Here is a 21,465-nt window from a genome sequence, read left to right on the forward strand (position 1 = left end):
TTTAGCCTTGGTCAACTTCAGTGATGGGCAGTAACGCATTAGAAGTAATGCGTAACTGTAATCTGATTACTTTTTTCAAGTAACGAGTAAAGTAAGGGATTACAATTACAATAATTAGATTACTGTTACTTCCCTGTAAGCAGGCTGGGTTATAGTGCATCATTTTTGCACCTTTTTTTAAAGGAAATCCAGCATATTATTTTTTACAGTGTACCATGTACCTCTAAAATAAAAATTTCTTTATTACTTTTAATAAACATTTTTTCACTACAAAGAGGCTTTTGTGCAACAGAAGATTCAGTGAATGTAAATGGTTCTTAATTGAACCATACAGCCTTAATAAGACATTTTTAAACCTTTATTTTTAACTCTTCCCCTGCCATTGACGAGTTAACTCATCAATTAAGTGAATACACTCTCCTGACAATGACGAGTATTTCCGGCTTTCCCACAACTTTGCCCTGATCGGCCGTCCCTTTCCTTTGAGACTCCACGAGCAGCTCTGTGTGAACTGTCTGATGGCATTTTTATTAAGATTTGTAAAGAAATAAAAGACAAAAATCTTTTTTAATTTATATATAGATATTTAATTTATATATATAGCTTTTATGCTTTAAAGTTACAAGTGAATAATACATTTAACTTCACAAATTGTCAGGGTAGTATAACAGGGTTTCAGTGGCACTCTATTTCTGTATATCAAATGATATATATGTATACATGCAAGTCATTAAGATTTTTTTGAATTCGAATTCTGCATTCATTAACACCCAGATTTAGATTCATTCTTGATTATGAAGATCTTTTCAATAAAAATAAACAATGTCTAAGAAAATACTCTGCTCATTATTATTGGATCATATCTTCAGTTATGGTGTCATCTTCCCCCACGTCCACAGTGATTTGCTTGCCCACCAGTTTGAAGATGTTCTCGGGTGCCATACCGTGCGGTTCAGCCACTTTTACTGTCAACATGTCGATAGTTAACGTCACACCCTTCTTCAGTGCCATCCGGGCCACCACTGACTTACCCAACTGTACAAAAAACAAATCAGATATTATTTATACTTTTCAGATCAGACGCATTAAGGATCACCATAAACATTCAAGCCTTTTAAGAATCCTTCATGATGAATTTAATATCTGACCTTGCTATGGCAGGATGATTCACAGGACAGCATCTGTTTGATTGGTGAACCCATGGCCGTCTCAACAGTCCTGATGGCTGTCACCAGTTCCTTAAGCTCAGCTGGCTCCAATGAAGCTGAATGGTCACTGCCTTTCCATGTCTTGTCCAGGGTCACATGACGCTCCAACACCTTTGCTCCCATTGCCACGGCAGCCACAGACACATGAATGCCCGTCTCATGTCCAGAGTAGCCTATGGGAATGTCTGGAAACTCCTTCTGAAACTCCTAGATTTACAAAAGCCAAGTGTAACATTATTTTTAAAGATGCTAAACTATTAATTCACAAACTACGAAACTACAGCACACATTTAATAAAAAATCAAGCTGTAAGCTCTTACAGTGATCAGACTGAGATTGATGTGCTCTGTCGGCAGTGGATAAGCGCTGGTGCACTGCAGAAAGGTGAAATTAGGATTGTGCTTCTTCACTGTTTGGTAAACACAGCGCATGGTGTCCATAGACTGCATACCACTTGAGATCACCATGGGACGACCTGAAAAAATACACAAGTATCAAAACATTTATCAGGGGTCAACATTTTTGCAATTTTTTTGGAGTATTGCCTTCACTAGCCACAATTTAACTAGTCAAAATGTACTATTTGTTAAGATAATAGCAAGACCAATGACTGCTGTGAGTTTTACCTTTCTTTGCAGTTTTCTCCAGGTACTGTAGGTTGTTTGTGTCGGCTGAAGCCACTTTAAAAAACGGTACATTTATCTCGTGAAGAAATTCTACAGCCATCTGATAAAAGGAGGGCCAAGAAACATACAGAATTATTTATTAATCACATGTAAGGTTTATTTGCACATTTAACCATATTTAATTCAAATACATTTATCCTGAAACATGCTATCTGTAATTTTAAATCAATTACCTCGTCCATTCCTGATGCTGTAAAGAAAATGCCAATGTCATTTGCATACTTCTGTAGTTCCCTGTACTGCTCATGACTGAACTCTAGGTGTTGCTTGTGAGCTCCATAGGTTGGGCCCCAAGCGTGAGGAGACGTATAAGGGCGCTCCAGAGCCTGTTTGGTGAATCTGTGCTCGATCTCGCTCTTCTGAAACTTAGCACAGTCGGCTCCACAATCCTGAACAACAGAGGAGAAGAAACAAACTAAAGCAAAGTGGTACTTTGGGCTTACAGGAGACACCATTGATCATGATTTGGAGATAAAAATTGAAGACTGGATTTGTTTAAGAAGGTGAGCAGACACTTGTCTATTATATCAGACATTTACATTCATTTATTTAAAACAGTTAGTTAAGGTCATTTTAGGGATAAATGTATTGGTGTTGTTTAATTGTTTAAAATGTTGAGTTTATATGAAACAAACTAAACTGATGTGGTGGTCAATTTATTCTCAGGGTGGTAGATAAAAAAGGCCACTTTCCTATCTCACTATATTGTAGTTTACATATTTATCTCTGTGTGAGTGTATATGTGTGTGTGTATGTGAAAAACAAAACAAAAGATGATAACTACAAGTGTAAAGACTTTCATCTATTGTGATTTAATATTTTAGTAGAATAAATTTTAAGATAACTTAATGATCACAAACACATAATGACTAAAATCCATAATTAAAGTTCAAATGTTTTAATAGAATAATGTTCAACATATGAGCTTAAAAAACATACACACACACACATACATTGACATTATGCATTGTAATGCAATTTTGTATTAAAAAAATAATTTATTCATTGATTAATTTTCACGTTCAATTGATTTTTCTGGTGTCTTCTTGGCGGACACTTATCTAACAAAAACAAACACAATAAGATGTTGTAGCCACTTATATGATGGTCTTTTACTATTAACCAAAAATACTATCCTATTGTAGCTAAGTTAACCCTATTTTTAAGAATTTATTTCAGTAGTTTGTTAGTGTAGGTATTTAAGCTTAAGTTAAATTTACACTAAATTTGCAAAAATAAAAACACTTAACACCATTGATGCAAATCTACTGCAAACCTTCTCTCTGGTTTTGTATTAAAAAAAAACAGTTTGACACCATGTCATCCACACTGCTTACCGTTGCTCTTGTTGAGTGTTCATCACAAAAAAAAAAAAAATATTTTAACGTTAACATGATCAGACTTATTGGTCAAGCAATACTTTACCTTAGCCATTTGGATCATTTTTTTTGCAATCTCGATGTCTCCTTGGTGGTTTTGTCCGATCTCAGCGATGATAAAACAGGGATTGGAGCCCCCGATTCTTCTTCCAGGACAAAGTTCAAACTCGGAAGACATTTTGCAGATAAAACTACAGTATTAAAATTAAAAATAAAATTGCTGGTGTGGACAGTGTGCAGACAATACAGCAAAGGGGCCAAATAAACGGAAGCGTGATCTTTTAAAGGATGCAGGGTGCTCCACCCCGTACTCCATTATTTCAGAAATTTGCATTGTAGTTTCACGTTTAACAGGATTTACAGCCTTGTCAGCAATGACATATGGCTTCAGTTTCATGTTTAACAAGAGTTACAGATTTGTCCACAATGATAGAAATTAATTTAAAGGGCACAGCATTCCTAGATGTGTCATGCCCATTTAAACGGATTTTGCATTTAACTTCTAAACCAACTAAGCATATTTTCATCTGTTAGGGCGAACTATGATCAATTCTTCGCTTTTCTGGAATTTCCAGTGTTGTAAAATCAATACAAAACCAATACAAAACTTACATATTGTTGGCTTAATAATAATTATCAATAAACATAATTTCCATCAATAATTGAACGTAAAAGATTAACTTTAGAACATGGGGTTTAATTTTCTTTATTAGAAGACATTGGTAATGCATTGGCGTTTTAATATTTTAATAATTGCTTTGAATTGCGCAATATTAATTTGAATCTCAAATTTAACTAATACAGCATTATACACGTTGGGTTAAAAAATGTTGGGTTAAAATGAACCCAACTTGGATTGTTTTGTAACTCAACGCTGGGTTAAATATGGACCAACCCAACAAAAAGTTATTTCTACCCAACGTTTTTTAGAGTGTATAATGCTATATTAGTCAAATTTGAGATTCAAACTCGTTGGGTTGATTTTTTTAACCAATCTGTTGGGTAGAAATAACTTTTTGTTGGGTTGAAACAACCCAATGTTTGGTTAATGTGTTTAAAGCTGTATAAAAAGTTTAAAAGTATCTTCTTTTTTTGTGTGAAATTTTGGTGGTTTAAATTGCTTTCATACCTTTCATTGTGGTGTCTATAAATAACAAAGCATATATTTAATTGAAAAGGATATTTATTGCCCATGGCCATGAACAATAAAAGAGTACATAGCCCTACACAAAAAATCACATTTCTGATAAAAAAAAATTAGTATATTTCATTTCTCATAATCTAAAATGACAGATGCCCAGTTAACATTACAACAGAGGCGAACACTTTTTACTTTTTACATAAAAGTAAATGTTTAAGTATTCGTATTTTATAAGTGTTTTTCTTTGATAAACTTTCACTTACTGCCCTCTGGAAAATGTTATAGAGTCCCATTGTGTAAGTCTAACCATTGTGTAGGTGTTAAAACGTCATTTGTCCCCTCTGCAATTTAAATATTGAATGGGGACAAAACAAATTTTTGAGTCATGTTTTAGAGATTGTGTATGAGGTAACTAGTGTTTATTCTGTGGATTATTGTGTATATTGTAATTGAGTACTTAACCCTATCTATCCATTGTATGTTTTTGTATGGTTATACATGTTTGCACTGGCTGTAATTATGTATTATGATGTCCAACAAAATTTCTCAGAAATGAGACAATAAAGTATAAAGTAAAACTTACATTCCAAAGCATATTATCATCATTTTTACTCCACTACATTTCATAATTTCAAGTTTTTGGTTTATATTTAATATTTAAGTACATTATCTAGTTTTTTACTTTTACTTAAGTAAAAAGTACTTTTGTACTTTTACTCAAGAAAGTAAAAGTACACAATTTTATGTAAGTAGGTATTAAATCAATTTTAATATGCAATATAAAAGGAATACACAGTATGATTCTATGCTTTAGAATGTATTGAACATTTTTTGGTAAAGTACACCGTAAAACCTAAAAGTAACTCAAACTTAAACCATTTAAGTTTAAAACACATACATTTGAGTACTGTAAACCTAAACAAATTCACACTACTTAAATATAAGTGCATAATTGCACATGACTCAAGTTCACATTACTTAAATGTATGTGTTTTAAAACTTAAATGGTTTAAGGCAACCAGTTTCCCTAAATGGTTTGAGTTAAGTTTACTGTTAGGTTTCACAGTCTAACATACATTTTTTTCCCAAGACAAACACTTTGATAAAGGAAATATGCTTGGAAAATGTATTCAAAGTACTCAAGTAGTGTCCGCCTCTGCATTACAATTAGATTAAGTAAAAAGTTGTACAAGTAAGGGATAATGTATTGGCAGCAGGTTATCACAGATAAAAGCCCCGACAGTTTCTTCAGGACAAATGTCACAAACACATTGATTTAATCATTTGTAAATTGAATGTCGGATAACAGGGCTCAACACAAAAAAACTGCGCTTGGCAAGCTTGAGAGACGTCGGGCAAGTAAAAAGTATTGTAAAACATGTCAATTGTACCAAGGAGGGTGTGTTGTTGGAGTGACTGTCTGTCAAAAACGATGGCACAGTAAGCAGACAATACAGCAAAGGGGCAAAATAAAGGGAAGCATGATCATTTAAAGGGTGCTCCACCCCGTACTCCATTATTTCAGAAATTTGCATTTTAGTTTCACGTTTAACAGGATTTACAGCCTTGTCCGCAATGACATATGGCTTCGGTTTCATGTTTAACAAGAGTTACAGATCCGTCCACAATGACAGAAATGAATTTAAAGGGCACAGCACATTCCTAGAGATGTCATCCCCTTTGAAACGGATTTTGCATTTAACTTCAAACCCAACTAAGCATATTTTCATCTGTTAGGGCGAACTATAATAAATTCTTCACTTTTCTGGAATTTGTTGTAAAAGCAATAGAAAATCAATACAAAACTTACATATTGTTGGCTTAATAATGATCAATAAACATAATTTTCCATCAATAATTGAACGTAAAAGATTTACTTCAGAACAGGGGGTTTAATTTTCTTTATTAGAAGACATTGGTAATGCATTGGCATTTTAATATTTTAATAAACAATTAAACAAATAAGACAACTTGGGTTCTTTTTTAACCCAATGCTGGGTTGAATATGGACCAACCCAATGCTCGGTTATTTTAACCCAATGTTTTTTAGAGTGTATAATGCTATATTAGTCAAATTTCAGATTCAAACTCGTTGGGTAGAAATAACTTTTTATTGGGTTGAAACAACCCAATGTTTGTTTAATGTGTTTAAAGCTGTAAAAAATGTGTAAAGGTATCTTCTTTTTTTGTGTGAAATTTTGGTGGTTTAAATTGCTTTCATACCCTTCATTGTGGTTCTATAAACTACCCAGTCTCGTGAAATTACGTACCTATAGTCACATAATTGTTTGATTCTTTTTCGTGATACTGTCACAAATTTCCACGTATTTTCGTGATCGCATCACGAATTTCTGTTTATGTGTCATTGTCACGTATTGGTTACTCAACTGCTTTTTCCTATTTTCAAACCATTTTCGCTTCGGTTTAGGGTTAGATTTGGTGTTTGCATTAGAATTTGACTTTAAATATTGGTTTATACTGTTTGTTTCAGATTTATTTTTTATATTTTCTGATTTTTAAACCATTGTTGCCTGGCGTTAGGGTCAGAGTTGGGTTTGGGTACGGATGTCATTTTATGTAAATCTAACCCTAAACCGAAGCGAAAATGGTAAGAAATTAGGACAAAACAGTTGAGTAACCAATACTTGACAATGACACGCAAACAGAAATCCGTGATACGGTCCCGAAAAAAACGTGGAAATTCGTGACAGTATCACGAAAAAGAACCAAATATTTCCGTGACTATAGGTACGCAACTTCGTGTGACTGGGCTGCCATAAATAACAAAGCATAGATTTAATTAAAAAGGATATTTATTGCCCATGGCCATGAACAATAAAAGAGTAAGTAGCCCTACAAAAACAATCATAACAGGCCTCGGATAACAGGGCTCAACTTAAAGGACTGCCAAGCGTGAGAGAAGTTCGGGCAACTAAAAAGTATTGTAAAAAGTATTGTAAAACATGTCAACAGTACCAAGGAGGGTGTGTTGCTTGAGTGACTGTCTGTCAAAAACAATGAAGGCTTGATGGCACAGACTGCCATCTTCCAAGACAAGGACAAAAGCGAATGGTTTTGTCACCTCAGCCTTTCAAAAGAATTCAACCATGTTGGTCCCAACCGGTTGAATCAGACAAAATACTTGTTAGAATGCATACAAAGACTCTAAATGCATGATGCAGCATTATTATACAAAACCAAACAATTTATATTTCATACACACAAATGTACCATCTAGTTTAATTATCATGAAATAAAAAAAAATCTGTTTTATTTCAATAACCTTGCAATATACACTTTGTTCATACCAATAACTCTGATTCACAGTAATTTCAGATTCTGCCACGTCACTTTACCTGGCAGTAACCTCAATTTTCAGATTTCGCAACAACCTGCATACTTGCCCTTATTATTTAATGGCAGGAATTATCTAAAAAACTATTTTACAAATTTGTTTAAACTGTCTTTATATACCAATACATAAGTAAAATGTAAGAGGGTGATTCTCACGAAAACTTGGTTTTTAAAAATGTCAAGCATGAAAATGTAAAAATTGATTAAATTTACTTTTTTCCCACCAGACATTGAAAAACAAAGTCTGGAGTAAATGGGAACATTAATTTAAAAACTTTTACTTATCATTTAACACTTTTTGTAACAATTTAAAAAAATTGTCCTAAAAAATCTCATTACCGCAACAGTCAGAAAACGTCAACACTGACATATTTTCAAAATGACATGACAAACCTGAAAGAACATAATTTGGAGATTCTGCACATGCATTTAAAGAGGCAGACAGAGTACACAGCTTCATTACTTGAGTACAGTTACCCCTTGCTAAATTTTACTCAAGTACAAGTACTGCAGTCAGATGTCTACTCAAGTAAAAGTAAAAAGTACTTGTTTTTGAAAGTACTTGAGTATCAAGAGTACAAGAGTAGGCTACAATTTTAAATGTTGCATTACTACTGCCACAGTGCACATTGAACCACATGAGGTGTGTCACGGATGAACAACGGGTGAGACAGGATGAGGCAAAAGGTACGGATCCAAGGGCAGTTTATTCCAAAATAAAAGTGAAAACAAGGCAAAAAACTAGGGGGACAGGCGACATCATTTACAACAAACCACAAACAAGGACTGAACAAGCAAGGTATATATGCATGACAAAGACCAATGACAAAGCAGAAACAATCAGTAACTAGGACATCACACAAGGGGAGAAGCATGATCACAATGAATATCCATGATTACAAACAAGGGGGCGGAGACACTTATTAACACAGGGAGATACAACTGGGAACAAGGGTACACAAGTAAACCAAATAATACACAGAGACATAAGTAAACCAAAACACAAGTATCACAAAACACAGGGACACAGGGAACACTATGTTACAAGATGATTGACAGCTGTACAGCAAATGATAGAGCTCTGAGGTCAAAGCTGACACGAATCAGGAAGAGGAGACACACATCTCACTCCGTTCGCTCTTTGAGCTCTTCAGATCGCATAATTCAGTGGAAAATGAATAGAAATCTTATTCTGTAAGGCTAATTATTTTACTAACATGTGATAATTAATCATTATTTCTCCAAATATGCGCACCATTGTACTAATAGCCCTGGCAGATTCTGTATATTTTATGTATTTGAATACAAACAAACCGGAGAAGACGAGAATGAATGTTTTATGAGTGATGATTTCTATTCAAAATAACGAACGTTACAGATGAATTATTTTGCACTCCTGGCATAAATTAAGAAATTAATGTCACTGCAAACCAGTTTAATAACCAACAGTGGTCAAATGTCGAAGCTGGAGTCTTAAACCTGTCTTGTGATGCTGAGTTTGTCCAGATCAAGTAAGATTGCGATGTTTTGAAGAGTAATGAATTTTGAACAACAATAATCCGGGATCACCAGTGATCCCTGCCGCTCTCAAGGGGATGAATTTTTGTAAGCGGTGATGAAGCTCTGTTTTGGTAAACACAGCAAACACTTAAAGCAAAAACTATCATTAACTTGTTTAGAAAATTAAAAAAGTCTGGCGAGTTGGAGCCACGGGTTGTCACATTCCCACGATGGACCTGCTGTGTCTTCATCCATTGTTTCATCCATGGTTTCTTCTCTTATCTAAATCTGACTTTTGGGACTTTGGCGGAAAGCTGAAGGTGATAGCTAATAGGCTGTCCCAATCAGTGGCGCCTGTACAATCCAATCACGTTTGAGAAAAGGGAAACAACAAATCGAGGGTTTCTGAGATTTTTCTTTTTTCCTTTTTTTAGAAGAAGTAACGGGTACTCACGGTTATGGATAGAAATGTAGTGGAGTAAAGAGTACAATATTTGCCTCTCAAATGTACTTGAGTAAAGTCATGAGTACTCCCCAAAAATAATACTCGAGTAAAGTACAGATCCCTCAAAATTGTACTTAAGTACTGTACTCAAGTAAATGTACTCCGTTACTGTGCGGCTCTGATGCTTCTATAAATTAAATTAACATTTAATAAGCATCTGTTGCGGTAATGATAATCAAAATGTTGTGTAAGCATTCTGACAGGACAATATTTCAAATTAACTGTAAAAAATGATCTTACCTGGTAGCCATCTTGAAGTAACTGGTCCATGTGCTTGGTCACTCAAAATCAAACTTTATTAAAATTCTGTATGTGTGCTTAAACTGTTCTCAAAAAGTGTTGCGGAGGATGAGAACATCAGGCATGGACACATCATTTTCCTAATTTTTCTTCGTTATTATTATACATGAATATTCAGTAAATATTTTTTCTGTCATCTAAAGTAGTCTAGCAAAACATCCATTTATTTTTTTTCTTAATATTTTTGTGTTAATTTGATTAAATTACAACATAACGCATGTTCAAACACAGCCGGACACATTGCGGTAATGAGAATTTCAGCAGAAAATGATAAAATTTAAATTTATAAATTCTTATGTTGAAATCACACATTGTGCAAGGTAGAACACAGTATTGTGTTAATTCTGATGATTTTTAATTATATTACACATTTTAAAGCTAAAATCATTAGTGGCGTGGTGTTTCAATGGTTTCGTGAGAATCACCCAAGTACTCTGAAAAAGAGAGTATAAAACTCGAATGTCTGTAGACCTTTCACGACTGTTTTAAACACAGCTCATTATTTTCATTCGGGACGAAACAAATGATTGGCTTGCGCGACTATCACTCTCTCTCGCGACAATGGCACCACCCCTGTTGCTACGGGATCTGCCCACACATGCGAACACCCGATTGATTAGAACGTGCACAAATCACTCTAGGAAGAGCAAAAGTACGGCAGAGAAAGAGCATTCAGAACTCACAGTACCTGCATATGCAGTCAGCGAAGGCAAACAAGGCAAAAAAGGAATAAACTAAGAAATCGAACGAGAGTAAATATCGCGTGGCTTTTCCCCGTGTCAACGATGTGGTAGCTGTATTGTCTCCGGAGTGTAATCCTCATCTGAGTCAACAATGCTTTCATCACGGAAACTCTTCCATGCAAAACACTGTATATGTTATGAATCTTCCACGAAATTCACTTTCATCACAGTGTAACTGATGGTAATGAAAAAACTTGTATCAATGCAATCTGTTTTCAAGTTTGTCTAATATGACTAGCTTGTTTGTTACCGAATCAAACTAAATATATTTTAAACTTTACCAGTATCGATATGCTAGCTTAATAATGAGTACTAAAAGCCATCCTATTTGTTTATATTCATAGTGATAAAGTTAGGTGTGACATGATGTTACTACATGCACCGCACTCCTTCCTCTCCGCTCGTCTGAGGTAAATGCTGCTTCATGCGTTAATCTGTTTTGGGGGCGTGGCTTTTGAAGAAGCCCAGAAGGGAGGGGTGGAGTGAATGGAAATAATAAGTCGTGAAAGGTCTACAGACCCTCGATTTTTACCCTCTCTTTTTCAGAGTACTTTCATTTTACTTATGTATTGATATAAAAAGACAGTTTAAACAAATTTGGAAAAAGTGTTTTGGATTTTTTTAGACTTTAACCTGCCTACTCTGCCTTTAATTTAGCCAACATTTTATTAGCATATATATTATGTAACAAATACAGAGATGGACATTAACGTTTGTCAATAAAGTTAATGTTTTGAATGTGCGAGTGAAAGACAATTTAACTCTATTCCTACTTGTAAACATGTCTACTTGCTAGTTAACCAACAAAATATTAAATGTTTTAGGTTGCTTGCGAAGCAAAGTGTGCATTACTTCCATTACTTACATGTAGACTTAAGCACTTTTGTAGACAGGAGTTGGAATATCATCATCATTCTGTAAAGATTTATGTTTAGTTTAAATTAGTAACTTTATTGTCATAATACTTCAGCAAACAACTATTGTATTCCCAAGTGTACCTCAAGGTGATTTGTTGATGTTCCTGGTTCCTGGCAGGGAAGTTGCAGGATTCTGTCTGTAAAATGCAATGCCCAAGAGAAGTATACAGAGGAATAACACAGAGAAGTCTTGAGAACTAGAAATAGGAATACTTGTCTATTATGTGTTTGTCTAAAGTCTTTAATCCGTATTGTTTTGTATGTTGCAATTTTACACATACATACTGTATAATATTGTACAAGTGTTCTTATACTGCCATGTGTTGCCATGTTCTTCCCGGTCAAAGTGAACGCTGGCGCGCTTGGATGCCGCTACTCCCCGGTTATTTAAACACACTACAGTGTATTGGTCTTTGTTGGTTTCTAATGGTATGTATTGGTTCTATTGGTTCTATGTATTGGTTCTAAAGGAATATAGCCCAAAACACACTACAGTGTAGTGGTTTTAATGGTAAAAGCTAATGGTTCCTATTGGTATTTTAATGAAAACCATTAGAATTTTCTGTAATTGTTTTATTGTTTTTTTAAGAAGGGTTATGTGTTATTTCGAGTACTTCAAAAGGCAGGCACTGGACTGAGCCCTGTTTTCCTCTAGGCTTATTCTGTGCTGGATAGTGCTTATTGGATCTGTGTTTTGTGTGCTACCTCAAGTACACCAAACAGCAGGCGCTGGACTAAGCCCCGTTTTCCTGGAGGGAGTTTATTTCATACTGGATACTTTCTACTGGATTATTATTGTTACTTTGCACTGTCACTGTCACATTGGAATATTGGATCTGTGTTTTGTGTGCTACCTCAAGTACACCAAACGGCAGGCGCTGGACTAAGTCCCATTTTTCTGGAGGAAGGTTTATTTCATACTGGATATTTTCTACAGGATTATTACTGTTACTTGGCACTGTCACGCATTTTGGCTGGTACCTAAACGTGGAATATTTTTCTTTCACTCCTCTCGGATTGCTTGGCCGTGTTTGCCAAACCTACGGGTAACTGCAGTGTTTTGCCCATTTAAGACTGCTAAGTATTTGCCAAACCAACGGGCAGCTGCTGTGTCTCTCCCCCCTTTTCTCAGTTTTGCTTTATGTGAGCCCTCTCAGGAGTGATCCACTACCACTGTTCATTGGTAAGTCTCAGCTTGCTTGTTTTGAGTTTGCTTGAGTTTTGCTTATTTGAGCTGTTGTTGCTACTCGAGGGTTTTGCTACTTTTGTTGCTTGTCCCTTGGAGTGCAAAGTGATTGCCATGTTGGCTAACGTGTTGAGTTTACTGAGACTAGGGTTGAGTGCTAACTTTACTGTTGTGTTTGGCACACTCGTCTGGACTAAGCTAGATGGTGTTCTATTCATATCACTTTCTAATGCATGTAAAAATCGTGATGCTATTCTGGTCTCTTGTCTATGGGCCACAATGTTTTTGCTACGGAAAGCCTAATTACTTGAATGGGCTCTTTTTTGACTCTAGCATGGCATTAAGATACTCGTCATCCTATCTCCATTGCCTCAGTAACACAGTTTGCAAGATTCCTGATGATCTCTGTGCACAAAAACATCATGGTCTTCTGCGTCGTCACAAATTTTACATAGAGGCTCTGGTCGGAAGTTTGCTCGCTTTCACCACTCCTACAACATTGACTCAATATGGAGTTTGTCTCGTAGAGAGATATGGCCTGCTGCGTGGCAATCTCCCGACGCTGATAACTTACACTCCATAAAGCTGATAAAAGCCTCCCCAGACTATCCTGTGTTAACAAATTCGCAGTTTGGTTTGCGTAATGTACGTCCCTTAACAGAAAAGCAACTTTTATTAGTGATGTCATTAGTAATGCTAGTATTGATCTATTCTGCTTAACTGAAACTTGGCAGATACCAAATGATTGTATTACATTGAATGAAGCTACCCCTCCAGCTTATGAGTTTATTGCTAAGCCATGTTTAACTGGCTGGGGAGGTGAACTTGCTGTGATTTTCAGATCAAGCTATAGGGTTGTATCTGCACAGTGCCTGTGCAGGATTATTCATCGTTTGAATGTCTAGATTTAAAATTTACTGGTGGGGTACACATCTGCTATTACTTGTTTATCAACCTCCAAAAACGTATTCTGTTTTTATTAATGACTTTTCTGAGTTACTTTCAACTGTTAGTCCTATGTAATCATCCATCCTGGTGCTTGGTGATTTCAATATTCATGTAGATTCTGGAAACTGTAATTTTGCTGAACCTTTTTTAAATTTGTTGGATTGTTTTGACCTCACTCAGTATGTTAATTTCCCTACCCATTCAAAAAGCCATGTATTAGATCTTGTCTACACTACTGGCACCATGCCAACTAATGTGTGTCCAAAAGATCTTTTTGTGTCTGATCATAGAGCCATTATGTTCAATCTTGCTGTTCCTGAGCCTCTCCATTGTCAACGTGCCTCTCGCTCCATCACATATAGGAACACAAAGAACATTGATTCAGCTGCTCTATTGGACACTCGAAACTCAACATAGAGTCATGGACGTTTGTACTGATGACTTAGTCCTGATGTACAATATACATCTTGCTGACTCTCTCAATCTTCTGGCACCTCTGAAGACACGCCTAGTCTCCTTCACTCACTCTGCCCCATGATTCACACGGAACTTCGCAAAATGAAGGCGACCAGACGTCAACTGGAGCGACTTAGTCAATAGACTGGCCTTACGGTTCATGCCCTGGCATACAGTGATCATGTCACTACATACAAAAGTCTCAAAACCATGCTAAAACCATGTACTACACTACCATCATTAACAGAGGTTCTAACAATCCGAGAGAACTGTTTTCCACTATTAATAAGTTAACCCAACCAAATAAACCAGGGGTGGGCATCGAGGGCCACAGTCCTGCAGAGTTTAGCTTCAACCTTAATCAAACACACCTGAATGTCATTTCCAAACAGTCCTGAACACTTTAATTAGATTTTCAGCTGTGTTTGATTAGGGTTGGAGCTAAACTCTGCAGGGACACTTGCCCTCAGGACTAGGAGTTGCCCACCCCTGAAATAAACCCTTTCCACTCACCTAGATGACTGAACTTTGTTGTGAATTCCTGGAATTCTTCAAGAGTAAAATCAGCTTGATCTACAAACAGCTCCAAACAACTCATACCCCTCAAAATGATGTTCCCCTGTGCAACACTAAACAGACCATTCTCTGCCTTTACACCTGTTAATGAACAGGATGTCATTGACCTTGTCAATAAGTCTAGGCCTACCACCTGCCCCCTTGACCCAATACCCACCGCACTGATTAAGGTCTGCCTTCCTGTCATTTGCCCCCTCTTGGTACGAATAATAATCTCCTCTCTTTCCGTGGGCTCTATTCCTCAGTCTCTCAAAATAGCGGGTATCACTCCTATTTTCAAAAAGCTTGGTGCAGCCACAGAGGATTATAGTAACTATCGGCCCATCTCTAACCTTCCGTTTCTGGCAAAACTCATTGAACGTATAGTTGCAACACTGCTCCAAGAACACTTCAATTGTCATTGCTTCTGGGAAAAGTTTCAGTCGGGATTCAGGGACATTCATAGTACTGACACTGCCTTAGTTAAGGTAGTCAACGCCCTGCTATTGGCTGCTGACTTAGGACATATCAGTATTTTCATTCTCCTAGACCTTACAGCTGCCTTTGACACTGTTTGCCACGACATCCTACTTTTTCGATTGGAGACGGTACTTGGTATCACTGGTGTTTCGATTGGGGATTTCAGATCTCTAAATTCACCCCTCTCACATGGTGTCCCTCGGGGCTCTGTCCTAGGTCCCCTGCTATTCATAATCTACATCCTTCCCCTTGGCCACATAATTTAACATTATGGTCCCAATTTCCATTGCTATGCAGATGATACGCAGATTTATATTCACACCAAGCCCACTAACATATTACCATTATCCAATCTGGTTTGCTACTTAAATGCCATCAACAACTGGATGACTCAAAATTTTCTCAAACTTAATCAGGACAAGACAACAGAGGCTATTGTTTTTCCACTCTTAGCATTTAAAAAAACCTTGAACATCTGCAGCTGTCTATTCCTGGCTATTGTACTACAACTTCTGCTGAAATTAGAAATGTAGGAGTCATCTTTGATCCTACTCTTACATTTGAGACACACATTAAAAATTTCACCAAAATATCTTTCTTTTATCTCAAAAGCATCTCCAAAATCCGCCCATCCACAACTCATCTGCAGCAGAAACACTTATTTGTGCATTCATTACATCAAGGCTTCACTACTGCAATGCTCTACTCTATGGAATCCAGGAAAAACCTTAAATAGGCTGCAGTATGTCCAAAACTCTGCTGCAAGGGTACTCACTAGTGCAAGGCCCTGGGATCATATCACTACTATTCTTCAACTGTTACATTGGCTTCCTGTCCACTATCGCATCCACTACAAAAACAACTTTTATTGGTTTATAAATCCTTACATAATCTAGCCCCATCCTACCTATCAGATCTTCTCACCCCATATTTGACTTCTCGCACCCTTCGCTCTAGTGATACATGCCTCTTAACAGTCCCCACATCTTGGCTTCACTCCATTTAGTGTGGCAGGCCCAAAACTGTGGAATGCCTTGCCACTTGAGTTGCACCAAAGCACAAGTGTATCCACTTGTAAAACCAAATTAAAAACACATCTCTTTGGCTTCGCTTTTTTGTCAGTCCCCTAACCTTCTGTACTGTATGTGAATTAGGAATGTATGCTGTTATTAATTGTGTATTTTCTTGTGTTTCTATGTTCTATTAATTTGTACAGTTTTCTTGGGTAGGCGCTTTTCTAAGAATAAAATTTATTATTATTATTAAGACCTCTGTCCACCCCTTGCCCCCCCCAAGTAAAATGTTCTAGCTCCGCAACTGCACATTGCTGAATCAGTATGTTGTTTTTCTTGTTAATTGAGTCTTATTGGGTAGCCTAGAATTAGTCAAGGAGGTTGATTCCTATAACTTCCTTCAAAGTTTGATTAATTGTGCATAACAATGTGACATGTGTAACAAATGCATACAGGGTGTCAGACTCATAGATTTGCATAATTTAAAGTTCAGGTTTTAAAGCTTGGGTCAAACTGTGGCACAGCTTTAAAGCTGAAACTTATAAAATCCTTTCAGATGTCCAAAATGTTATTGAAACACACCAGTCCCTACTGAAAAATCCAGCTAAAACCAGCATAAGCTGGTAGCTGGTTTTAGCTGGTTTAAGGTGGTTTACGCTAGTCCTCCCAGCCTGACAAAGCTTGTCATGCTGGTGGGCCAGCTGGTATTCCAGCATGACCAGCTAAGTCCAGCTAGACCAGCTTAAAATGTGACCAAAACACAGCTAGACCAGCTTGCTACACCAGCAAAGCCAGCTTCCTACACCAGCAAAACCAGCTAAAACCAAGCTGGGGACCAGCTAAAACCAGCACACCAGCTTATGCTGGTCTTAGCTGGATTTTTCAGTAGGGGTGGCTTTGCTGTCATCAGGATTAAACATGTTACCCCTCGAATCCCCGTCCCAACAGAGCCCCCCCCCACAAAACAAATCCCAATTTAACCCCTGTACATACTATATATATATATTCTCATTATTTTTTAACACATTTATAGTTATGCGCTGGCACAGAGGCATGCGGCATGACATCACTTTGTTGCAGATATGCTACAGAAGTGCTCTGTTTGTTCACAGAGTTGTTGAATGTTAAAATAATGTTAATTAAATAAAAAATAAGGAACATCCTGGATCTGTTTTTCGCTCTTCTTTATTCTTTTTTATGTATTATAGAAGTATCGGATCGGGACTCGGTATCGGTAGATACTTAAAATTAAATGACTCGGACTGGAGGGCAAAAAAAACCAGATCGGGACATCACTACTTTACTCACTACACATAATTGTAATAAGTTTTATTAAGTTTATTTAGTAAATATTTGCTAATATAGTCATACTATTAATTCATATAGCAATTAATTATTTTCTTACCCATAGTTAATTATTAAATGGGTCATATAATCTGTAGTCCTGCAGCGAATAGTCGACGTAGTACACTTAATCGATCATGAAAATTTGTCAACGGCAATTTTTCGGCATATTTATTTTTCTCCTGTCTCAAACGGCTCACTGTAATTTACCATCTCCCATCTCAAATGGCTTCCTGTAATTCACCTCCACACCCGTCTGTGTGCTGTGCGCGCCCTGCTGGTGCGAGCATCACAAACGAAAACACTCAGGAGTTATTGACGATGCACCCACAGAGAAGAATAGGACAACGTAAGAATGATTATTAATAAAACGGCGAGCTAGTCTGTACTGTTTATTTACAGGTACCCTTGAGAAGTGCAATGACTGTTAAAGGCGATCAGTATTTCCCATTCATTGATTTGTTTGTGGCGGCCCGCTGTTTGGGAAAAATGAAAATGGCATTCATTATTCAGTGTTTTATGGCATGTCAATGAAAAAAGCTGTGTGAAAATACTCTTCTTGTATTCTGAGCTCACAGTAAATGTTTAATTTTTGCAAGTTTTGCTTTGGGGGAGGGGTAGAAATGCAGCTTCATGCACTGAAGGATCATATTAAAGGGGTTATTGGGATTCAAGAGTCACCAGCAGGTTTAAATACATGTTTGCTTCTTAATGGTGCCTTTTTGTTGTTGCATTTTCCTAATATTTTCATAAAAATATTTTAAAAAGCCTTTATATAGTCAAATATTTCTGTAAATCACTCATACATTTTATAACAGTTCAATAATTTCTGTTTTGATCCACCAAATATAAATTTTTATAGGAAATAATTTGCTTTTTTGAGATAATGCACACGTTTTGTCTTTAGAAAGATCTTTTTTTCATACCCATATTGTAGGAGAACTACAACCTATAAAATATAGCTGCAAGCAGTGATGTCGGGCCCTCGCACGTTTTTTTTATCACTATATGGTGCCTCTGAGAAAACGATGCACGGTGGGCAAGTGTATTAAGTGGGTAAATAACGGTGGACTATTTAATGTTGTTACGGAACCATTTGGGTACTGTAGGTAAAACAACCCCACATCTTAGACAAACGAGGGTGCTAGTGAGCGACTTAAGAGACATACCTATGCCTGACCTGTTTGTCCAAATTTAACAGTCGACAACTGTGATGTGTGTGCCAAATTTGAAGTTAATCTAAGCAAGACAAGAGCCTTAAATATGCCTGAAATTATAGTAAACTTTGATGCGTTGCCATGGCAACAGCGTTCGAGATGTCAAAAATCCCTTCGCAATTTATAATTTCGAATGTCTCGGCATCTTGTTGACCACGTTTGGTGTCAATCACATGAATCCTCTACGAGGAGTATTTAAAAGAACATCGAACTGTCAAAAAAACACCTTTGTGTCTGACACACTTCCTGGCGCCTGGTGGTGGCACTATACCTGAGAGTCACAATAGGCACATCGATGCTATCAGAATTTTTAGACGAACAAACACCCTGCGTGTCATCACAATAAGAATTTTTTTTTTGCCTTAGAAATTAGACACTTCCTGTTTCTCTGATTTCGCATTAATTTGTCGCCTCGCCATGGCAAAACCGTTTGAGATATCAAAAACCCCTTCACAATTAGACAAGTCCAATGTCTCGACATCATGATCACCACGTTTGATGTCAATCGCATGAATCCCCTAGGAGGAGTATTTAAAAGTTCACCGCATGCATTTTGTAAACAATCCAAAATGGCCGACTTCCTGTTGGGCGGAGCTAGTAAGTTTGAGGGCAAAAGTTGTTCGGGCTGATGAGATCTATATACATACCAACTTTCGTACATGTGTGTACATGTTTGCCCAATCTACTGTTTGTTTTTGCATTACAGGGGGCGCTACAGAGGCCCTTCTGCCACGCCAATATTTCAGCTTTTGCCCGGTCCCAATGACGGACGACTCTGATGTCAGTGCCAAATTGCAAGAGTTTTTGAGCAACTTAAGAGACACACCTATGTCTGACCTGTTTGTCCACACTTAACAGTCGACAGCTCTGATGTGTGTGCCAAATTTGAAGTTAATCTAAGCACACCAAGAGCCTTAAATATGCCTGAAATTATAGTCAACTTTGATGCTTTGCTATGGCAACAGCGTTCGAGATGTCGAAATTTATCATCTCCAATGTCTCGACATCATGTTGACCACGTTTGGTGTCAATCACATGAATCCTCTAGGAGGAGTATTTAAAAGTTCACTGCATGCAACTGTAAGGCTTAAATATGCCTTTAAAATGAAAGTAAAGTTTGACACGTTGCCATGGGAACAGCGTTTTAAGATATCAAAAATCCCTTCGCAATTTATCATCTACAATGTCTCAGCATTATGTTGGCCACTTTTGGTGTCAATCACATGGAGGAGTATTTAAAAGAACATTGCATGGAACTGTCAACAAAATGCAACTTTTTGACTGACAGATTTCTAGCGGCTGGTGGTGGCGCTATACCCAAGACTCACAATAGGCACATCGATGCGATCGGAATCTTCAGACGAACAAACACCCTGCGTGTCATCACAATAAGAATTTTTTTTCCTTGGATATTAGACACTTCCTGTTTCACTGATTTCGCCATAAAGTTGTCGCCTCGCCATGGCAGAACCGTTCGAGATATCAAGAATCCCTTGACAATTTAACAAGTCCAATGTCTCAACATCATGATCACCACATTTGGTGTCTCTGACAAATTTCAAGAGTTTTCGTGTATGTTGAAGCCACCAAATTGCCCCCAAATGTGAAAAAAAAACAATAAATCCGAGCCAAAAACAATAGGGCTTCGCACCTTTCCGTGGCCTGTTTCTCGGTGCTCGGGCCCTAACAATTTGCAACAGCATATTTTTCAGAGTATTAAAGTATCTTTTAACATTTTAATTTCAATTAAATAGAATAACATCCACACTGTCACATACGTGTTGAGGGTAAAATAAATGGGAAAAAATAAACAAAAATGGCATGTGCATATAATTTGGAACGCAGTGTATAAGATGTAGCAACTCATCTATAGTCAAGATAAATTAGTAAGTTGAAATGACTTGTAAATCGGAGTTGATTTAATAATAATAATAATAATAATAATGCAACAATAAGGCTATTGTGTTAAAATGTGGCAAGAACAGGTACATCTCCAATTCAGCCAATCTGACGTGTTGAACTTTGCAAGGAAACCAGAGTAACCGGAGGAGCCGGAGTAGACTCATGCAGACACAGGTAGAAGAGGCAAACTTGACACAGAAAAGCAGGTGCCATGTTTCTTTGGGCCAGTTGATGTGTTGATGTAATTCTGCACATGCCTTTTTAAACAATGCTTCATTCTGACGTCTTGTGACAGTATGTACAAATAATCTTAGATCATCTTTAATCTTTCTAGAGGTGATGAAAGGCTGGATCTTTGCGATCCTGTTGCTTGTTTTCTTCCACATGTTTTGGATATTTGTTGCTATTTTAAGCAAGGGCCCATTTCAGAATGGTGGTTAAGTGCAAACTCTGTGTATGTTAACCCTGAAATGAGGCAAACTCTGAGTTTTTCATTTCAAAATGAGAGGTAGGTTAAACCTGAGACAGCCGGTTAAGTCAAGCCTGTTTCAGAAGGAGAGGTAACTTACACTCGGAGTCTGTTTCCGGAGTAACTTACTCTGTGAACCTGGTCGGGAGCAGGTTTTATCCT

General features: G+C 37.0%; 1 protein-coding gene and 1 long non-coding RNA gene across 2 annotated transcripts in view; one reads left to right on the forward strand and one right to left on the reverse strand.

Annotated features, from left to right (window-relative positions):
* Positions 1 to 563: 563 nt before the first annotated feature.
* On the reverse strand, positions 564 to 3,545 carry LOC129433751 (N-acetylneuraminate-9-phosphate synthase-like). Its single transcript, XM_055192382.2, has 6 exons — positions 3,320 to 3,545; positions 2,068 to 2,283; positions 1,835 to 1,934; positions 1,529 to 1,683; positions 1,149 to 1,415; positions 564 to 1,035 (listed from the first exon to the last, which is right to left on the reverse strand). The coding sequence occupies exons 1-6, from the start codon at positions 3,449 to 3,451 to the stop codon at positions 850 to 852; spliced, it is 1,056 nt and encodes a 351-aa protein (XP_055048357.2). The 5' UTR covers positions 3,452 to 3,545; the 3' UTR covers positions 564 to 849.
* The window catches only part of LOC141364278 (uncharacterized), a 31,305-nt gene continuing 12,095 nt past the window's right edge, over positions 2,256 to 21,465 (forward strand). The window contains exons 1-2 of the long non-coding RNA XR_012369960.1: positions 2,256 to 2,397; positions 12,326 to 12,916. This is a non-coding gene — a long non-coding RNA (uncharacterized lncRNA). The remainder of the gene's footprint in view (positions 2,398 to 12,325; positions 12,917 to 21,465) is intronic.

This window comes from Misgurnus anguillicaudatus, chromosome 6 (genome assembly GCF_027580225.2).
Source record: "Misgurnus anguillicaudatus chromosome 6, ASM2758022v2, whole genome shotgun sequence".
Classification (NCBI taxonomy): domain Eukaryota; kingdom Metazoa; phylum Chordata; class Actinopteri; order Cypriniformes; family Cobitidae; genus Misgurnus; species Misgurnus anguillicaudatus.